The sequence below is a fragment of the Ascidia mentula genome, chromosome 4 (assembly GCF_947561715.1).
Source record: "Ascidia mentula chromosome 4, kaAscMent1.1, whole genome shotgun sequence".
NCBI classification, from domain to species: domain Eukaryota; kingdom Metazoa; phylum Chordata; class Ascidiacea; order Phlebobranchia; family Ascidiidae; genus Ascidia; species Ascidia mentula.
The window spans coordinates 6,687,935-6,709,315 of record NC_138569.1 but is presented as its reverse complement, the minus strand read 5'-3'; the positions used below and the strand labels follow the sequence as shown (position 1 = coordinate 6,709,315).

The 21,381-nt window shown below is 39.2% G+C and overlaps 4 protein-coding genes and 2 pseudogenes across 4 annotated transcripts; 5 read left to right on the top strand and 1 right to left on the bottom strand.

Annotated features, from left to right (window-relative positions):
- Window positions 1-8,168: 8,168 nt before the first annotated feature.
- On the bottom strand, window positions 8,169-9,566 carry LOC145897942 (uncharacterized). The gene is made up of 4 exons (XM_082986392.1): window positions 9,315-9,566; window positions 9,070-9,237; window positions 8,813-8,926; window positions 8,169-8,559 (listed from the first exon to the last, which is right to left on the bottom strand). Exons 1-4 carry the CDS (start codon window positions 9,564-9,566, stop codon window positions 8,308-8,310), a joined length of 786 nt encoding a protein of 261 aa, XP_082842518.1. The 3' UTR covers window positions 8,169-8,307.
- Window positions 9,567-12,115: 2,549 nt separating this feature from the next.
- LOC145897941 (uncharacterized) lies at window positions 12,116-13,253 on the top strand (annotated as a pseudogene).
- A 772-nt stretch (window positions 13,254-14,025) lies between these two features.
- On the top strand, window positions 14,026-19,379 carry LOC145897940 (uncharacterized). The gene is made up of 4 exons (XM_082986390.1): window positions 14,026-14,277; window positions 14,747-14,894; window positions 15,192-15,298; window positions 19,134-19,379. The coding sequence occupies exons 1-4, from the start codon at window positions 14,026-14,028 to the stop codon at window positions 19,377-19,379; spliced, it is 753 nt and encodes a 250-aa protein (XP_082842516.1).
- Window positions 15,980-17,069, top strand: LOC145899730 (uncharacterized). The gene is made up of 3 exons (XM_082988631.1): window positions 15,980-16,231; window positions 16,755-16,899; window positions 17,056-17,069. Exons 1-3 carry the CDS (start codon window positions 15,980-15,982, stop codon window positions 17,067-17,069), a joined length of 411 nt encoding a protein of 136 aa, XP_082844757.1.
- Window positions 18,256-18,787, top strand: LOC145899728 (uncharacterized). The gene is made up of 2 exons (XM_082988630.1): window positions 18,256-18,507; window positions 18,566-18,787. Exons 1-2 carry the CDS (start codon window positions 18,256-18,258, stop codon window positions 18,785-18,787), a joined length of 474 nt encoding a protein of 157 aa, XP_082844756.1.
- Window positions 19,380-19,867: 488 nt separating the features above from the next.
- On the top strand, window positions 19,868-20,721 carry LOC145897939 (uncharacterized; annotated as a pseudogene).
- The last annotated feature ends 660 nt before the right edge of the window (window positions 20,722-21,381 follow it).

The following is a 21,381-nucleotide window of genomic DNA, read 5'->3' as shown; positions in this document are numbered from 1 at the left end:
TTTGGTCAGTTGCGCTCGAATAAACAGCAGTATTGCTTTGGACGAGCGGAAATTTGGTTATGTGTAAAACCGACGATAACATGAAGAACATTAGTGATCGTGCGCGCTTTTTTCACCAAAAGTCCGTTTTGTCAGTGAACTTGTGCGATGGAGATATAGGCAGGGTTACCATCGGGCAGGAGCAAAAATAAGCACGCTGCGTTTTAAAATTGGATTAATTTTAGAAACTTTGCCGATTTTTGAAGACATTGTATATATGAATTATGGCGACAGGTTAATATCATTTTTTCAGTTACACAGCGATAATTTCTGCGGCGTTGTTTTTTGTCTATGTAAAATCGCTGGATATAGGTGTTTGTAAAGCATTGTATTTTTAGGATATATAACACTGCCTGTTCGTGAGAGAAAAAAGTTTCTTTTGAAGGAAAGGATCTCGCATTTTCGTTAAGTTTTTGCTAAATTATGGCAGTCTATTTTGAAATGTTTGAATTACAGTTTATTAAAGTAATTTGATTTAAAGTGTGGTAAATATATAGCGGCGGCACAGAAAAGAGCTCATGAAAAAAGAATAATTTGAGTCATAATGTTTTGTAAGTTTAGATTTCTGGAAATCCAAGTTTGTTTTTAGCAAACTTAAAGCACATGACCATAGAGAAACGATTATTTTCAAACGATATACAATCCGCAAGTTCCAAGAGCAAGATGTCTGCCAACAAGAAAATCTTCGCAGGTGTTTTGTTTCTTTCTGCTTTGTATCTAGTACTGGGAGTTGATGAAGGTATGAAACAATAGGGGCGTACATGGATCATATTAATGAGTGATTCTACATTAAATATAAGCATTGGCAAACGACTGCAATGCTTTTAAGGGGTGTGGGGAGAGTGGTGGGCTCGTAGCAAAAAGTATTTTAAACATTATACTTGAAATGTTAAGTGGCACACGTGGAATCGAACAAAAACAACAGCTATACAGCGGCGATTTTTGTGTGATGGTTTCGTATGTATTCGCACGATCCTATGTTGTGCAAGCATACAATGAACATTCCCTGTAAAGAGGCCGGGATATCATTACAAAGGTTGGATGCTCTGTAGCACAAAGCATCCATCAGAACGTTAGTGTCGTTAATCGGTGCCACTGCATATGTAGGGACACCCAGTTGCTGAAACGCGACCCGTGCCCTGTTACTCACCAGTGTTGTTTTTTGACAACACACCATTTAATTGTCCATGTAAACTGGCTTATTGTATTCAGGAAACTCAAAACAGAGTTACGGAAGATCAGCGTCAGTGTAAGAGATTTTTTTATGAAACAGAAATATTATTTTCGCCTATTGGCATCGACACTTGCTGTCTAAAAATAAATACAATAAAAACGAAAAACCAAAACAAAGCTCAACAGTGAGTCCTAAAAGTAAAAGGGTCGGAACAGCGCAAAGTGAACTCAAGTGTTTAACGCGAAAACATATGAAAAACATACAGTATATATACATATATAGGCCTACGCTAACGGCCTGCCTATACCGGGTCTTCGTAGGTACCAACGTCAGGTACGATAAGTCAGAAATTCGCAACCGCACCCCAGTCTCTTTTTTTTTGTGAATATATTGTGCAGTGAAAGTACAACTAATCAGTACGCTAAATCGTTCACAGATTCGGGATGACAGCAGTGTAGAATGGGTGAGACACAATACATCAGCAACAAGACAGCATTGGGGTAGACAGTATACAAACAGGGCATGGTCGAGTCATACAGGGTACGGTCGAGATTTCTGAAGTTCACAGTACCACGTTTCTAAAGGCGATGGGGCTTCAAGAACGGGACGTTCGTTTTCAAGACAAATACGCAAGAAATTACTGATCCGAAATATTCCCCAGAGCCTGGGAAGACTAGTGCCTCTCACGCAATCACATACAGTTTATTGTCAATGTGCAGAATGACGTAAGCCAATACGTAATGTAATGTTTTGCCACAGAATGTTCGTCACCAGATCAGAAACGAATGTTTATTTATGTGAAGTATCCGATTAATAACGATAGTCTCGATAACAACCATAACATCCGAAGACAGTTTTTCAAGACCCAAAAACGCACAATAATCTCAAGCCCAAGATTTTTATAACATTGATATCAAACGTTACAGAGCCAGCAAACAAAACAATAACAAAAAAACACGGACAATTCAATAGTACATCCACTCTCCATAACGTCCCGGGGGTAAACACAACGAACCCGCGCGATAACCGCGACGACAAAGTTCCCTCCTCTGGTATGCCGCTAACCTCCGGCTCGTCAACAGCAACATCCGGTATATTTTCTGGCATTGATCGTTGCCCCGAGTGTTCAACGACATCATTGCCACGTGAAAAATGAAGGCTTTAGGTTATCGAAACTAACAAGCGTCTCCGCACCCAACCAGCATGTGACTGGATTCGATATGTCGATTCATTTAATTCGATTTCACCACCTTGAATGGGCCAACCCAAGGTTTCCAGAATTTCTTACAGTGACCTTTGGGCATCACAGGTTCGTGAAAATACACCAAGTCACCCACAGCAAACGGAGCACCGTGTATTCGCTGGTCGTAAAAAAGAAAAAAGTTTCTTTGGAAAGAAACGATCTCGCATTTTCGTTAAGTTTTACTAAATTATCGCAGTCTATTTTGAAATGTTTGAATTACAGTTTATTAAAGTAATTTGATTTAAGGCGTGGTAAATATATAGCGGCGGCACAGGAAAGAGCTCAAGAAAAAAAAACAATTTGAATCATAATGTTTTGTAAGTTTAGATTTCTGGAAATCCAAGTTTGTTTTTAGCAAACTTAAAGCATATCACTATAGAGAGGCGATTATTTTCAAACGATATACAATCCGCAAGTTCCAAGAGCAAGATGTCTGCCAACAAGAAAATCTTCACAGGTGTTTTGCTTCTTTCTGCTTTCTTACAAGTACTGGGAGTTGATGAAGGTATGAAACAATAGGGGTGTACATGGATCATATTACTCAGTGATTCTACGTTAAATATAAACATTGGCAAACGACTGCAGTTGCTTTTAAGGGATGTGGGAAGAGCGGTGGGCTCGTAGCTAACAAGTGTCTTAAACAGTATTCACTTGAAACATAAAGTGACACACGTGGAATCGAACAAAAGTAACAGCCACAGCGGCGATTTTAGTGTGATGGTTTCGTATGTATTCGCACGATTCTATGTTGTGCATGCATACAATGAAACTTCCCTGTAAAGAGGCCGGGATATCATTACCAAGGTCGGATGCTCTGTAGCTTCTAACCGTCTTTTCGTAAACCAAAATAGCAAGATACTAACTTTAGGTTTAATTGCATTCAAGAACATGGCAAACACAACCATCCACCAGAACGTTAGTGTCGTACAGTCGGTGCCACTAAATATGTAGGAATACATAACCCAGTTGCTGAAAGACGACCCGTGCCGTGTTACTCACCAGTGTAGGTTTTGACAACACAACCTTTTATTGCCCATGTAAACTGGCTTATTGTATTCCGGAAACTCAAAACAGAGTTACGAAAGATCAGCGTCAGTGTAAGAGATTTTCTTTATGAAACGGAAATATTAATTTCGCCTATTGGCATCGACACTTGCTGTCTAAAAATAAATACAATAAAAATAAAAAAACACAACAAAGCTCAACAGTGGGTCCTAAAAATTCTTTCAGGATTGTCAAAGTAAAACGGAAGCGATAAAAAACGATAAAATAATCTCCGACAGCGAGCAAACTGATAATGCAAATTTGCTGTTAAAAAGTTGCGACATGTAAAACAGGTTTATGTATCGATATTTTATACACATCACTGTAAAACAATCCGCTACTAGATGACGGTATTTGTGTCCTTGTGCATATTCTGAAACAGTTTATTGCTTCCGCCCGTTTCAAATATCTCCTTCCATTCCTTGTTATGGCAGTAAGCGTGTTCCAAAAAGTCGTACACATTATACCCAAGTTTTGTTAAAGCAGCGTTCATAGACTTGGTGCCTGTTTTCGACAATCCAGCAACAATAATCTTCATATTGCCTGCCCTTTCTCCAGCGTTAACTTGCAGAAATTGGGTCAGAACAAACGCTGTCTGGGTTAATAATTGTCTAGTTGCTCGCGAGTCAAATAAGTTCACAAATTAGTGAGAATGGAAATGGCTAACACGATGCGCTTCTATAATGCCCTGGAAGGCGAAATCAGACAATTAGTTTTGCATCAAACTTTATTATTCATATGATAAGCAATGTGGAGCGGAGAAAACAAGGTGGAAACACTATGGCCAAGCAAAGCTCAACCAATAGTGCCGTCAGGCCCTGTGTCACAACAATCATATGATAAGCAATGTGGAGACAATAACATGAATTGTGTATAAGCTGCATACAGATGGCCACTGTTTTGACCTAAAAGGTCTCATCATTGCAGCTGGTGTGACTATAAGACGACTTTGCCGATCAAACGGCCAAGCAAAGACGTCCACTTTGTGTTGACTATACAATCACCGTCATCCTTTGGGCACCAAACTAAAAAACGGAGAAAATAAGGTGGAAACACTATGGCCAAGCAAAGCTCAACCAATAGTGCCGTCAGGCCCCGTGTCACAACAATCATATGATACGCAATGTGGAAGTCTTTGCTTGGCCGTTTGGTCAGCAAAGTCGTCTTATAGTCACACCAGCTGCACTGATGAGACCTTTTATGTCGAAACAGTGGCCATCTGTATGCAGCTTATACACAATTTATTATTCATTGTTATTCTTCGTTATCATTAGCCCCAAATTGTAATTACGTCGCGTACATGTGCATATGGTATTCTGGGTTAATCGCTTCGCTTCTTCCTGTCATATTCGAAAATCGGCTTTTAGTTAAATAATAAAATTGACGTTTTTAATAATCCTGTCCATGTTACTATTTTATTAATTCTATAATCGTACATGTATCGATGGCCGTAAACAACACCAGACAAGAGATTAAGACTACGACAGAGGATGAAGAGCACGCGAAACGCGATTGAAGCATAGATCTCGTCGCCGCATTGAGCGTTTACGTATTGTGATGTAAGGTATGTTTTATTGTTAGGTTTGTAGGCTTGGCAGCCCAGGCATTGTAACTTAGCTGGATCAGCCACTTTTTCCTACTACAATGTCGTACTGATGATGAACCCAGTAAGAGTTCGAAACGTTTACTTGATATGATCAATAGCATATTAGCTTTGGCTTTAATTTTCAGAATAATATGTATATATATATACACCTAGTTTGTTTTATTTGCAGAAAACTTTAATAAAATAAACTATCATTATTAAACTTTGAAAAGCTTTGCTTCCAGAACAAATTATCCTGAATATCCAACATATTTTTACATTTTTCGAAATAATTCAACGAAACTTTTTCCACAACGTATTTATGCAATAGTAAGCAAAATACAAGGTAAGTCGCAAAACGTTTTTCCACTTGGTATAACCTCCGCTCCAGGCTACATTCAAACGATAATGGACGACATTATACAAAAGATTTGCAATATGTAACCGTCTATCTGGATGATCTATTGGTCAGCGGATCAACTTCTTCAAAGGCTCAAAGACAAGGGTTAACGCTGTCGTATAGAGAAATGCAAATTTGCATTACCACAAGTGGAATACTTGGGGCACATTTTGTCCAAAGAGGGAATTTGCAAAGCTTCAAAATTGGATGCGGTTGTCAACATGTCACCACCGGAAGGTGTGCCAAGTCTACGTTAATTTCTTGGTTCAGTGCAGTTCTACAGCAAGTTCCTGCCATCGCAATTCGCAATTGATGCGGAACCTTTGTATTGACTTACCAGGTCAAATGTTGCGATAAATTGGGCCAGGAACAAGGATGCTGCATTTTGCAAATTGCAAATTAAAGGAATGGTTGTCAGCGGACACAGTTCTGGCTCATTTCGACTCTTCATCGCCTATTGCAATTTCCTGCGATGCAGCAAACGTTGGAATTGGAGCAGTTCTGTTTCACCGCTATCCTGGAAGCAAGAGGTCAACTGCAAACGTGTCAAAATCATTTTGTGGGCACTTTTTGTCATTTTCAATAAGAGATTGAATACAGGAAGACATCGGAGCATCAGAATACCGACGCACTTAGTAATTTACCGGTTGGGGAAGATGAAGACTTTGACAAAGAGAATAGTACACGGGACTCCGACACAGTTAGTGCAATCACCAGTCTGAGTTTACAAGTGCAACCCACCGATTCAGCATAACTCCGAAAGGAAATTGGCAAAGATACGGTCTTATCCAAGGTCATGTGATTTACAAGAGAGGGTTGGCCATCTTCTTTGGCAAACAGTGGCCCAGTTGCCAATTTTCGCAAAGTAGCGGATTGTTGAGTACAAGTTATGGATGTCTTTTATGTGGGCCACGGTTAGTCATACCGGAATCACTTCGTTCTACTGTTCTGCAGATCTTTCATATTTGAAATTTTGGGATTCAGCGAATGAAGCCGCTGGCGAGGACTGCAATTTATTGGCCGAATATCGATGATGACATTACAGTTCTTTGTCATAAGTGCAAAACTTTTGCCTAACACCAAAACGCTCCGTCAAAGGCAGCAGTTCATCCATATATGATGCCAGAAAAGCCATGGAGTCGATTACATATCGATCACGCAGTTAACTTTCTGGGAAGTAACTGGCTTCTGATGATCGATGCATACTCAAAGTACCCTTGCGTACATCAAACGCAATTTATGTCATTAAGAACAACTATGGAATCGCTAGAAAGAGATTTTGCTCATTTCGGCTACCCACACACTATTGTGTCGGATAATGCACAAGCATTTATGTCTGCTGACTTTCAAGAAGTTTGTAAGCAAAGGGGCATTTTACATTTGACTGGAGCACCATATTTTCCTGCAACAAATGGCGCTGCGGAAAGATTGGTTCCAACGTTTAAGAAGGCAATGAATAAGAATTCCAAACCTCTAAAGAGGCATTGCAGGAGTTTCTACTGCAGTACAGACGTACTCCAAACGCTAGTGGATTCTCACCAAGTGAACTCCTCAACGTCAGACAAATCTGAGCAAAAATTGATACTCTGTTATCTTCATCACCACACGTAATGCAACGTAGTCAAGTAACGCCGAAACGAAAATCCGAAGATACAGCAAGGATAGTCGCTGGGTTCCTGCCACTATTGTTAAATGTTTTGGCAGTCGAATGTTCCATGTGAAAGCGTTTCCCCGAGTTCCAATCTGGCGACGTCACACTGAATCAAACAATTTCAGCACTCCTGCGTTCGGTAATCTAACCTCCAGAGCGGTTTCATTACTAACCTGATGAGAGGGTTTTCTATCTTCGGTTAGGAGGTGTTGTGGTCACGCCTGACTGCATATACACGGCAGCTATAGTGCACTTGCATGCCACAGCTGCGTGATTCGTGGAATGTGCCGCAGTCCATTCTGCGTGATTCTTGTTTTGTGCGTGGTATTTTAAATGCAATTTACATCCCTATAATTGCGTGTGTGTTTGCCTTGTTTTTCAATCTATGGTTTTGCAATGATTCGAACGAATACAAAGAAACACAACACATTGTAGCCTATGCGCTGATAACTGTGTACACCATGAACATCATTTAGGACGTGGTTATCATTAAATGTATTTTCGAGTGTAGCATCGAGCAACAAATTTATTGCGAATGAACGGCGCGATTTCAAAATATATTCCGAAACACATGTGCTAAATTGTCGTAACCTCAAAATATATTCCGAAACACATGTGCTAAATTGTCGTAACCTCAAAATATATTAAGAAACACTTGCCGAATTCATTGTTGTGACGGTTGTTGGCATCAAGTTTACGACGATTTTCATCTTTGCGCAACAGCTGGTGTATATGTGATAAACAGTTGTCAGTATTGCTTCAGACATGGATTAGAACTTGCTTGTTGCGATTAACATGTATTGACAAACGCAATTCACGTTTATTTGCAGACTCAGACATGGCGTTGAATTGCTGCAAACCTTCTTTAACTTTCTTCCATCTTAACACTAGGATACATTGAAATAGAAATTTCAGACAAAATACTTTCATGTTGTTTATTGCTTCTGACATATCCGAAGGTGTGAGCGAGCGTAGCAGGTACGGTTTGTAACTTATATTGAAATTACGACCTTTAAGAAATTGCACTTTTTGAAATACGACCTTTTTGTAATGAAATTACTACCGACTATTAATTTCATAGTTTTATTAGTTACAACAACTTGCATTAATATGTTACTTCTTCGGCCGCAGGAAAGCATGCTTTTCTGCATCAAACATAACATAGTCTTTGCTATTTTAAAATCTGCCACAGCAGTGACCAAAAGATGCCAAGCGATAAAAGTGCAGTTGCCAAACCAAAGACCATATAAAGCTCTCGCATTATTTGAAGCATTGCTGGGTTTTCTGCTGCCTCCTCGAATGCTTTTCCCCCAATATTCTTGTGTGGAAATGGAGTGTCGGGCACTTTGGCAGCCAGAAACTTGCAAAGCGGCTCCCAACCGTCCTTAACGTCCATCACCAGAAGTTTGTCTTTTGGGGCTCTCTGCGACATACAAGTGACCGGGGACTCAATTAAACCATTAAGATGTCAATAAAACTCATTGGGATTGTGCGCACAAATCACCACGATCATAACATGGAAAATATGGAAAGCAAATACATTCTTGCGTTTCACTTTAAACCTCTTTTGAGCATTGAAGGTAAATGTCTGTTATTATTTGCTGTTTAAGACTTATACACTAAGCAGAATACTTTTAAGACTTTCATTCGTGAAAAATATTCATTGGGACACTTACTTGTTGAACGTAATAATTGTGTTGTCGAAACTTGAGTCGCGATATTCTTTCAATGGGTGAAATATAGACAACATAACACGAATGTGTTGCAGGTACACGATTTGTCAATATATACTTTGTTATACCAAATCGGTCAATTGCGAAGGTTTTAGCGGTTAGTTTATAGAATATGAGATGCGATTTACCAGTGCACATTTCGTAAAGTTATTTGAAATAGAACTTACACAATTTTGTATTTGTTAAGGATAAAGACAAACTGCTGGTATTTCCTGTAAAAGACTTTCAAGTTTTAACGCCCGGGCAAGTTTGTATCCAGTTGGTGAGAAAGTTTTGGCGAGTCTGAACATCCAGTCATCGTTAAAACTGTGAACCTGACGCATAAAACTCTTCACCCACTCTGTATCGTCACGTGTTGTTAAAATAATCTGAAATATAATATTTTTACTTCAATTTCCTTCAAGTGTGTGGTTTTAAGAAATATCGGAAGTAAAGAACAAATTACCTTGGCATCTGGAAAAGCTTCATGGATTTCTTTCCAAAAGCAAAAACTAGGAATTCCTGTGACAGCATCCACATTCTTGTACATCTTTCTGAATAGTTCAGTACTGCCACCAGTGGTTAGGATTTCCATCCATTCCTTGTTGTGATAATACTCATGATCCAAGAAGTCATACACACTGTAACCAAGTTCGTTAAGAGCAGCATGCATTGATTTAGTTCCAGTTTTGCTAAAACCCGCCACGATCACTTTCATTTTTTCGATGTTTCTGAGGAATACAATGTTAAGCATTCTGTACGTATTAAGCGTTGTCGAATTGCATCAAACCTGTTAAAAAAAAACTTGTTTCATCTGCTGTAAACTTCTTCAGCTCAATCTGTTCAGCTTGTTGCAGATTGTTGCAACTTGTTGCTGGGTTGGCCGAAAAGCTTGCTCACTTCGAAGCACAGGCGATCAGTGCAGTCGCGTTTGCACTTTGTTGAGCTCAACCAGTTAAACATCACGTTCATAAACAATTCTTTTCCTCAAGGAGCTGAAAAAATATTTGGCATCACGAGCAGCAAAACGGAAAGTCCCTCTGCTGTTGCAGCAGTTTTACAGCCCATTGAGCTAGAAGAATTCCAGAAAACGTAAATTTGGTGCATAACACTTACCTGTATAATTGGCAGTAGGAAAGTTTGTCTTGCACGACTCGAGTGTAAGCATTTTATTTTTGTTAAGTGTTTGGACTTATGTTCTTTTACTATAATTGCAAATTTGTAAACTAAGTTTAACTTTACTCAGACTCGAATACCTCATCTACGCAATGTGATTCATTGTTAAACTTTTGAACTTCAGAACTACTACAAATAAAATCCTGCAGAAAATGAGAGTGGTGTGCCTACAAATATTTTCTGAATTCATAAACCTAGAAATCTTGCTCAGTTACCTTCGAATGCATTTTGTTATCACGCTAAACGAATCTGGTTTCCTTACTTGTAGGAAACTTGATTACGGTTGCTGCTGCAGGAAAGTTTATCTTGCATGACTCATTAGGGCTGGCAGTTTTTTTCATGATCAAAAGCCTTAGTTCGAATATTCAAATAAATCGGAAAGCATTTCTGCGATTGAGGCAATTGGGAATTTACAGTTGATAAAGCGAAGAGAATTCGCGAAAGATCGCTAACATAAACAGTTGATTTCCTCAAGCAAGAGAGCTCAAAAGAGCATTTCATCATCACGAGCAACAAAACCTAAATCCTTTCCGCGGTTGCAGCAGTTGGAAATTACAGCAGTCAAGACGATGAGTATTTGCGAAAGCTCGTGTCTGAAAAGAAATTAGTGAATCAGAGTTTTTCAATCGTGCCAATTTACCAGTGAAGAGAATTTTGGTGTATAGCACTTATACAGCTTACTGCATAATTAGCTGTAGGAAAGTGTTGTACGACCCGCGTGTAAACTTAACTGTAATTTTGATGAACACCTTTCGTCCCGACCTTGTGGGAGCGAAACTCCCAAGCAATTGTGACATTTAATCTGTTGAAGTTCCGTATGAAAAAGCTAGAAATAATTCATACATAGTTCCATACTCCGTGTATAAAAAATACTAAAATTTTCAAGCAAATCAGAAAAAGGAAAGAATTCCTCTTTGTTGTGACTTTACATTCATCCGTTTTAGTCATCCGTTTTGCCCAAACTAGGTACAACCATTGAGAGAAACGAGTTGGAAACACTATGGTCCAAAAGAGGTAAACCAATAGTGCTGTCAGGCCCATTGTCACAATAATTCACGTAAAATAATCTGAATTTTGTGAGCTGCATACAGATGGCCAATGCGCCGGCCTATAAGTGGAAGTCTTTGCCTGGATATTGGCTGACAAAATTGTCCAAAGCCTTACAAAGGTGCACTGTTGAGACCTTATAGGTCGAAAGAGTGGCTATCTGCAAGCAGCTCACAAAATCTTGAAGTTGTTTGTAACACATTAAGAAGCAATCCAAACAAAATAGTCAGTGCCATAGTTGAGAACTTCATGCTACACTTTCGATTGTTGTGCTACAATTATTTGCAATGAACAATGAAGGCGAACCGACAAAATGGTACCGTGACGTTGCGACAAGTAAAAAACTGGGGAAGTAGGAGAATCGCAATTGTTGAGATTAGAAGCCGAACAGAGTTGCCTGTGCTGGAAGTGATAAAAACAATGGGTAAAAAAACAAATTAAATGCACTGTGCACGATAAAATATTAAAAATGTTATAAAATACATGACGAACAAAGGAGGTTTATATGTTAAAATGTTGTAATGGCACAGAGGCATTTAACAGCGGCTGAAATTTTTGAATGTAAATTGTTTTCAAATAAGAGAGGCGCCGTTTCCCTTCAATCTGTCCAAGGAATGTTGGGTTCTTAAAGCCGACCTTTTGCGTTGGTTTAGCCACAAGATGTTGACAAACATCCGAAGAAGGGCTCGTCATGTGCTCCTTGAGTCTCGTGACAAGGTTTCGTCTTGACTGGCCATCTAATGTCGAACCTAAAGAACACGTGATACGGCAAACAACGTTAGATCGTTTTAATGTTGGTTCCTCCAGAGGTCCTCCAGAGGAAACAGGTGTCCAGTTTGTTGGTGCCAAAGAAAAGACATAGGTGTGTGTTGCCTTGTGTGAAGTGGGCGACACACCTGCGAATTTCCTTTGATAACTGTTTTGAAGGCCGAGGAAGTCAACTATTGCATTGGCTATTTTGTTGGTATATTGAAGATAAATAAAACCGTCAGTTATCTTCTTAAGGAAATGGTTATCATTGTATTGCTCAGAAAAATCCACAAAATGAAAGTGATCGTGGCGGGTTTTAGCAAAACTGGAACTAAATCAATGCATGCAGCTCTTAACGAACTTGGTTATAGCGTGTATGACTTCTTGGATCATGAGTATTATCACAACAAGGAATGGATGGAAATCTTAACCACTGGTGGCGGTACTGAACTATATTCAGGAAGATGTACGAGAATGTGGATGCAGTTGTTGGAAGGCCAGTATTTTGCTTCTGGAAAGAAATATATGAAGCTTTTCCGGAGGCCAAGGTGGTATAATGTATGTGTTTATAGTAAGTTAAAACTTAATGAAAATATTATAATTAATACAGATTATTTTGACAACACGTGACGAATCAGAGTGGGTGAAGAGTTATGTGCGTTTGCTTCGCAGTCATAATGAGGCATGGATGCTTAGATTTGCCCAAACTTTCACTCCAACTGGAAACAAAGTCACTCAATTGTTTAAACGAGAAAGTAAATAGATATCTGTTCTATTAGATATTCAATAATTTTTGTACAACTACGTTATATTGTGTTTGGGGGTTTGCTTGTTTTGAGAATTATTTTTGTGGTTTATTAGTAACAAAATAATGTCATAAACCCGGCTCATTGAATAGGAATTTTTTATTAGGTAAGTGCTTATTCTACATCTGTCACAGTAATTTTCGCTTTACACATAGCAGCGTTGGAAATAAGTTTCGTTTGAAACACTTTTTATGTGTTTTTTTAAAACCTCTCTAAACATTGTTGCTGGCGGAGGTTGGTTTCCTTTTAACTGGAGTGCGCAACCAGTCAGCGAAACAGTTCTCAGGGTGAAATACCGACAACATAACACTGATGTGTTACAGGTACACGATTTATCTTCGTAAACTTTGGTTTAAACAGTATGTAACATACATGCATTTGTTAAGAACGCACCAAAAGACAAACTGCTGGTGTTTCGTGTAAAAGAAGGATGGGATCCACTTTGCAAGTTTCTTGGAGTTGAAGTGCCCGACGTTCCATTTCCGAGAAAAAACGTAAATTCTACGTTGTTTTAAGATGCCGCTGAAGAAAATCCAGTCATGGTAAAAATGATTTTCGAAGCAAAAGTAGTTTTGTTTTTATTTTTGATTTTAGCAGTTGTACTGATATTTTGGGTGCTGATGTGAAATACCCGTTATTTGTTGTAAGTTCGTGTGGTTCAATGATGTACATGGAAGGTTTCAGTGTTGTTAGTTTTGACATTTCTTTTCGGTTTTTGTGATATTTTATGATGATTTGTTTCTTTGGGCGAAATACCATAACACATTTTGGCAATACAAAACCACTGAACCCAACAAACCTGCAGGACAACCACATTGTCTTTCATACCAGACCAGCTGACACATGGTGACATTTCACAATTGTGTAAAAGGAAGCATAACAATGCAAAAGAAACCATAACTAACGTATTTAAAAATCAGTCCATTACAGTACTGCTTGCAAACTAATTAAACCACGTTCCATGTATGACTTCCATCCATCTTTGATACGTCACAACAAACTGTTTGAGAGCAAGTAGCTCTATCACGAGCAGTAAAAAACAATGCAATTAGAAAATTAAGTGTAACATGTACCTTTACACTTTTGCGATGTTGTATTGTTTGGAAAGGTATACAACCAAAAGTGACCAGTCAGCCTCTTACAGTGCTGACGAGTTCTTGTAGAGTCCAATATTTATTTTTACTCTAAACGCAACTTTGTGAACCACTGTTCTGCATGACCTACATATGATAGATACGCAACTGAAGTAGGAGATTTAGTCATGGTGCAACAAGCCCTAAGTATCGATACTAACCAACTCCTACTGAGTATACCAGCATACGCTCTGATGGTGAAGTTTTTATGTGATTAGCAATATCAAACATACAAATCAACTACATTAGATTAGAAAGCTGTAATATGAAGGTTATCGTGGCTGGATTTTGTAAAACGGGTACCAAGTCACTGCACGAAGCGCTAGAAATTCTGGGTTACAGTGTTTTTGATTTTTTTGAAAATTGCTACTACCATGAAAAAGAATGGAAGGAGATTTTAACAACGGGGGGAAGTATTGGTTTGTTCAGAGAAATGTATGAGAATGTGGATGTGGTTGTCGACACACAGGGTTTCTATATTTGGAAGGAAATTCACGAAGCGTTTCCGGAAGCCAAGGTAATATGGTTCAGTCGTTTATATGCTTCATAGTAAGTTATATATCAAGTTACAAACAATTATACTTCTCTGTGAGCTGCAGACAGATGGCAACTGTTTTGATCAATAAGGTCTCAGCAGTGCAGCTAATGCGACTATCAGACGACTTTTCTGACCAAACGGCCAAACAAAGACTTCCACTTTGTGGTGACGATACAATCACCGTCATCCGTTGGGCACCAAAATAGGTGCAACCTGACGGAGAAAACAAGGTGGAAACGCAATGGCTAAGCAATGCTCAATTATATGCGGTGTCAGGTCGTGTGTCACAATTGTCAAATGATCAGCAAAGTGGAGCCAATAATATGAATTGTGTAAGCTGCGTACAGATGACCACTGTTTTGAAGGTGTCATCACTTGATTATACTTATGTTCGAACAATTAACGTAGAATTTATTTCAATCAATTTCCAATTGCTCAAATGACGCAGATTATATTAACGATTCGAGATGACGAGGAGGTATGGGTGAAAAGCTTTATTCGTCAACTAGCCAACGTGGACAACCACCTTCTATACACTGTGGCAAGAGTCATCACCCCTACTGGACGCAAGATAGCTGGAGTAATCCGAAAAGCTCGTGAGATGCATGTTTTTTTCTTTCCCAACCGGTGTTACGCGTGCCATTTGTGGTGTGTGGCGGCATTCCAGGTGGTACTCGTGGAACTTTCCGCGGATATAATTCGAATTGAAAAATTGTAAGTGATCTCAAAATGTTTGTTACTTCATCCCCTAGGTAACTTTGTCACTCTCAACTGGGTGGTACGCGTCGAAATAGATTTACCTCCAAGTGGTACGCAACCACAAAAATGTTGGGAATTACTGCACTCAGTGAGGCATACAATGGCTTATGTACACAGATTATTATTTGATGCAGATCGTGTTCAGTTCGGTGTTGAGATCGCACACAACTGGAGCAAGCATCCGATGAACGAAACTGTCCTTAAACTAAAATTCAGGCAACACAACGCGGATGTATTGAAAGTACGGGTATATGTGTAAACGAATTTGTTCGTTTTGTTTTACGCATATTTTGTTGCTTTCTTTGTTTTCACTTTACGTCTATGCACTTTAATTCATACATTTTTCTTAGTTGTTTTGCTGCACATTTAGTATGTATCAGTATTTTTTTCACCTTTTCACAGTTTAATTTGATTCGCTGGAGCAGTCGTGTTTGCGTGGCAGACGTGTGGTACGTTGATTGGTTAAGGTACTCACGGGCGAAGTAATCATTGGCAAGCCCTGCAGTTCTCTGGTGGTGGCGCGCGGTGAGCACTTGTTGTTTTTATTAAGCCACCGTTTCTTGTGATGGACGAGTTTTGGAATTTTCCTTTCCATCGTACACTGCTGTTGGAGGATATACAATGCATCAACAGTTATATTCTTATTGTTTGCTACGACATTCGGAATATAAACACATAAAGATTATCAAATATTAATACGATGTTAATTATCGCGTTTGTGTGTCAAAGGCATTGTTGAAACTAATAGGCTGATGATTTCGCCTTCCAAAGCATTTTATTCGTCGCAGCGCATCGTGAAAGCCAATTTCATTGTCATGAATTTGTAAACTTTTTTACTTGACTATTGTCAATTATTAACGCAGACAACATTTATTGCTGGCCGAATATCTGCAACGTCAACGTCAGAGCAAGGGCAGACGATATGAAAATCATTGTAGCCGGATTGTGTAAAACAGGCACCAAGTCTATGAACGCTGCTTTAACAAAACTTGGATATAATGTGTACGACTTTCTGGAACACGGTTCCTACCATAACAAGGAATGGAAGGAGATATTTAAAACAGGCGGAAGCAATCAAATTTTTCAGAATATGTACAAGGACATAGATGCAGTTGTTGATGGTCCGGTGAACTACCTCTGGGAACTAATCTACGAAGCATTTCCCGATGCCAAAGTACGAAAAAATAAAAATTATTAACATGTTACAATAAGTATAGACAACTGATATTGCAGGTACCATGAGGTAGTATATAGTCACGCAGACATGTCTACAGGCCGATGAGAAATTGGCTCTGTGTTTCAAAGCTAAGGTTTCCATTTTATGTTGTTAAGATATGTATTTGATTAAACTGGAGTTACAATATCAACGCATTTCACGAAACGCAGAAATATTTCATGCAAACGAATGATTAACATGATCGCCCCACTTCGCAGGTCCTTATATGGCGATCACAGCTATGGTATCGCGATCATTAGGTTTACTGGCTTCACAGCCCAAGCATTGTAGTCTAGCTGGATCAGCCTGGTTAGCCCAGGGCCGTGAGTTCAAACCTCAACGGAAGCTATTTAAAATCTGGTTTTAACATGTCAGAAAAATGTAGTTGATCCTGCTAGGCTTCGCAGCCTTACAAACCTTTTTCACTAAATATAATTATGCAGTGATAAACCGAGACAATATTATGTTTACATTTGTTCAGATCATTTTGATGACACGAGATGAAGATGCGTGGTACAGGAGCGTCCTACACCAAATGCGCGAAATGAACGAATGGTCTCTTTTCAGATTGGCGAGCATTATCACCCCAGCAGGGAGATCATATCACAGTCACATGTCGAAAACCAGTAAAACATATAGTTAATGCTTTAGTTTTGCTAAAAGTGGATTTGCTGATTTGTGACGATAAATGCTTTCGAGGTTCCAAACTTCAAGAAAAGTGTTGTTGTCAAATATCCACATAATAAGGAGGTTTTCATTATATCTCTACACTAATTTTCCAGACAAAGCAATGTGAATATACCAAAAAGCACAATTCCTATGGTGAGGTCAACGGAATTGTTTTAGTCGACTTAAAGTGGCTTTCTCGTGGCAAAAGAATGACCTCTGTAAAGTTGGTATCTGCTCACTGCCGAAAGTTCAAGCGTTAAGTCCAGTGAACTGATCTTTGTAATGCTGGTATATGTTGGCTGACCACAGTTCAAGCGTTAAGTCCAGTGAAGCGTTACGTAGGTCAGCAAACATGTTTGCGCGAAGTTGCTGATCGCTGCAACTAGGGCAAGAACGGTGAAAACAAATCGGTATCGTATTTTATCGTAGATTAGGTTTTGTTCTGGTAAAAGAGGCCAACGTGCTATAGGTTTTGTGGTGCTCTGCTGCAGGAGCTATCATGCGGGGATTTACCTGTATTTGTAACAGGGTAATTGTTGTCGACCATGGATCAAGTAGGAAGTTTGAATTGTGCACCCTATACGTTAGCTCATGCAGTATTGTTGCTTGCATTTGACATGGATGATTTCAGCGCAAACAAACCTTTGTGCGCTCGACCAAAATTTGCTCGCACCAACCTCGGTACCAAGTCATGCGTATCGATAAATGTTTGTGAAGTGATTTCAAGTATTTCCGATTCACTTATTTATCATAAAACATTGCATTCAGGCGCCGTTGCGACAGGAAAACACTTGAGGTGATGCATGATTTCCGAGTCCTTAAAATAGTCTCTGGTTTACGTGTAGCAAACCAGAAAGCTAAACCACCTAAGTTAAAGTAATTTTTATTCGTTACTTATTCTGGTCATTGCTGCAAATATTAAGACTGGAAAACATGTATATGTCTTGTAGCGCGCAAGCAGCGTTCAGTAGGTGCCAAACTTGTTTGTTTTCGCCCTACCCATTTATCAAATAGAAAAGCTGATCAATATTTTTGTCCAGGACAATTTCGGTTCGAAATCCGGTGCGCCAAAAAAACCCTGGTATCCACAGCAGCAGCAGTGTGTTGAACAGCGAATCACAACTTTTATTGTTGAAATATTGTGCAATGGATGGGGTGAAACAAATGAAATTAGGATGGAAAGTGACCTTTCACCGCCCCTGTATATCAGCACAGACTGACTGTAGAATTAACAACCTCATGTTTGGGTTTTAACAGCGGAGTTCACTAGGAAGTAAATGCCCTATTAAAAATTTGTTAATCACAAGCGCAAAATGAAAGTGATTGTAGCTGGCTTTAGCAAAACTGGAACTAAATCCATGCATGCAGCTCTTAACGAACTTGGTTATAGTGTGTATGACTTCTTGGACCATGACTATTTTCACAACAAGGAATGGATGGAAATCCTAACCACTGGTGGCAGTACTGAACTATTCAGAAAGATGTACGAGAATGTGGATGCTGTTGTTGGCAGGCCTGCGTTCTGCTTCTGGAAAGAAATACATGAAGCTTTTCCGGAGTCCAAGGTGATTAACGTTAGGAGTTTTTAAGTTGAAAGTTTTGAAAAGAAAATTATGATTGCAGATAATTTTGACAACACGTGACGAGCCGGAGTGGTTGAAAAGTTTTTTGCTCCAGACTCGCAGACTTGATGGGGAATGGATGTTGAAACTTGCCAAAACTTTCTCTCCAACAGGATACAAAGTTGCGAATGTGAATAAGCTCGAAGGTAAGATGCAGAAGCCTCACAAAATGAATTATCACTCCCTTTCCGCTTATGTCTCAACGAACTATTGTGGAGAATGATGTAAAGGAGATTTTTACCATGTAATTTACCATCTCGACGGCACAATGAATACATAACCTACTGTAATTTAAATTATTGTCCTAAGTGTTATAAAAGCGATCTATTGGTTTTCTGCAATACTTTTTCAGGTAGTGTTGCGTTCGGCGCATGGCTCCCCTTTAATTGGAGCGAGTTACAATTCAACGAGACGGTGCTAAGGATGAAATACAGACAACACAACACGGATGTATTGCAGGTACCGATTTTAGTTCCAGGGTTTGGGAGACATATGTGGGCAACGTATATTAAATAGCGCATTGAGATTTCACTTTACACTCTAACAGTGTAACATATTTACTCTACAAGAACGCACCAAAAGACAAACTGCTGGTGTTTCGAGTAAAAGAAGGATGGGATCCACTTTGCAAGTTTCTTGGTGTCGAAGTCCCCGATGTTCCATTTCCACGAAGAAATGTAAATTCTACGTTGTTTGAAGATGCCTCACAAGAAAATCCCGTGATGATGAAAATGATTTTCGAAGCAAAGATTGTGTTGCTTTTGCTTGGTATGTTATCAGGAGCTTTACTAATATGTGTGGTGCTGGTTTTATAGATTATTTAAATTGTTTTTATAGCTTTTACATTCTCATTAGATTGCTCTTGATGTGTTTTTTTTGTGATATTTTCTGCATTTATTGGTTTGTGATGACTTGAACTCAATATGTGAAGACTCTCACGCCTAAATAAACGAAACTTTGTTGCCCAAAATGTATTGTTCTTGATATTTCGAACAGATTAAAACTTTGCTTATCATAGGAATAAAACATGTATAACGATTGCAACGTATCTATGTTTTCCATTATAAAACTGAGTAACGCAATAATTTTAAACCTCAACGAATATGCCGCATGTCGCTAATGCGTTGCAACAAGCCAAGTTCATACGGTTAATTGAATGGAAAATGATAAACTTTTAACTTAAATGCAGGGATCTGTTAACTTTTACTTTTTTTTTATCCTTTTACCGCTCTGATGGTGAAGTTTTTATATGTGATCAGCAATATCAAACTTACAAATCAGCAATAGATTAGAGAGCTGTACGATGACGGTTATCGTGGCTGGTTTTTGTAAAACGGGTACCAAGTCACTGCACGAAGCGCTAGAAATTCTGGGTTACAGTGTTTTTGATTTTTTTTGAAAACTGCTACTACCACGAAAAGGAATGGAAGGAGATTTTAACAACGGGGGGAAGTATTAGTTTGTACAGAAAAATGTATGAGAGTGTGGATGTGGTTGTCGACACACCGGGTTTCTATTTTTGGAAGGAAATTCACGAAGCATTTCCGGAAGCCAAGGTAATATGGTTCAGTCGTTTATATGCTTTATAGTAAGTTATATATCAAGTTACAAACAAATATACTTCTCTGTGAGCTGCAGACAGATGGCCACTGTTTCGACCTAAAAGGTCTTAGCAGTGCAGCTGGTGTGACTATCTGATGACTTTGCCGACCAAAAGGCCAAGCAAAGACTTCCACTTTGTGGCGACTATGCAATCACCGTCATCCTTTGGGCACCAAACTAGGTGCAACCTTACGAAGAAAACAAGGCGGAAACACAACGGCCAAGCAATGCTCAATTCATAGTGCCGTCAGGCCCCGTGTCACAATAATCATATGATAAGCAAAGTGGAGCCAATAATATGAATTGTGTAAGCTGCATACAGATGACCACTGTTTTGACCTATAAGGTGTCATCACTTGATTATACTTATGTTCGAATAATTAACGCAGACTTTATTTCAATCCATTTCCTATTGCTCAAATGACGCAGATTATATTAACGATACGAGATGACGAGGAGGTATGGGTGAAAAGCTTTATTCGTCAACTAGCCAACGTGGACAACCACCTTCTATACACTGTGGCAAGAGTATCACCCCTATTGGACGCAAGATAGCTGGAGTAATCCGAAAAGCTCGTGAGATGCATGTGCTATAAAGTGAGACATACCATGGCTTATGTACGACACAGATTTTTTGATACAGATCGTGCCCAGTTCGGTGTTGAGATCCCACACAACTGGAGCAGTATTGAAAGTACTTGTTTTTGGTGTTTTTGTGAAAATGTACAAACACTTAACTGATAACGTTTGCTGTAGAATGCGCCCAAGGACAAACTTTTGGTGTTTCGGGTTCAAGAAGGTTGGAAACCCCTTTGTTCGTTTCTCAGCGTCGAGGTGCCCGACGTTCCGTTTCCGCGCAAAAACGTGAAGTCTGCCTTGATGGAGGAATATGCTAAGGAAAACCTTGTCATGAGGCGAATGGTGTTTGAAACAAAAATAGCGGCTTGCTTGTTTGCAATTATTTTACTCACTTTCGCACACTTGACTTTCATCTAACTTACTGGTTGTGAAATCGAAATGCACAAAGATCCTCATCATCTCAACAATGAATGCTCGTTCAGTGATTACAATTTCGACCAGCAGTAGTGCGTTACGGCAGCTGTTGTAACCCGGCTAAAAAGGAAGTAAACATTTTATAGCCAAAAATGTTTGCCACTAATGGTGGCTATTGCGTTGGCCCATGTTTTTTACATCATCTTTACCACAATGTTCTGT

Excerpts from the sequence above, each read along its gene's own strand:
- LOC145897942 (XM_082986392.1), bottom strand. The coding sequence starts at position 9,566 with ATGAAAGTGATCGTGGCGGGTTTTAGCAAAACTGGAACTAAATCAATG. Across the intron at positions 9,238-9,314 it reads AAGCTTTTCCAGATGCCAAG|ATTATTTTAACAACACGTGA; the intron begins GTAATTTGTTCT and ends ATTATATTTCAG. Across the intron at positions 8,927-9,069 it reads TTTTACAGGAAATACCAGCA|TATATATTGACAAATCGTGT; the intron begins GTTTGTCTTTAT and ends GGTATAACAAAG.
- LOC145897940 (XM_082986390.1), top strand. The coding sequence starts at position 14,026 with ATGAAGGTTATCGTGGCTGGATTTTGTAAAACGGGTACCAAGTCACTG. Across the intron at positions 14,278-14,746 it reads AAGCGTTTCCGGAAGCCAAG|ATTATATTAACGATTCGAGA; the intron begins GTAATATGGTTC and ends CAAATGACGCAG. Across the intron at positions 15,299-19,133 it reads ACAACGCGGATGTATTGAAA|AACGCACCAAAAGACAAACT; the intron begins GTACGGGTATAT and ends TTACTCTACAAG.
- LOC145899730 (XM_082988631.1), top strand. The coding sequence starts at position 15,980 with ATGAAAATCATTGTAGCCGGATTGTGTAAAACAGGCACCAAGTCTATG. Across the intron at positions 16,232-16,754 it reads AAGCATTTCCCGATGCCAAA|ATCATTTTGATGACACGAGA; the intron begins GTACGAAAAAAT and ends ACATTTGTTCAG.
- LOC145899728 (XM_082988630.1), top strand. The coding sequence starts at position 18,256 with ATGAAAGTGATTGTAGCTGGCTTTAGCAAAACTGGAACTAAATCCATG. Across the intron at positions 18,508-18,565 it reads AAGCTTTTCCGGAGTCCAAG|ATAATTTTGACAACACGTGA; the intron begins GTGATTAACGTT and ends TTATGATTGCAG.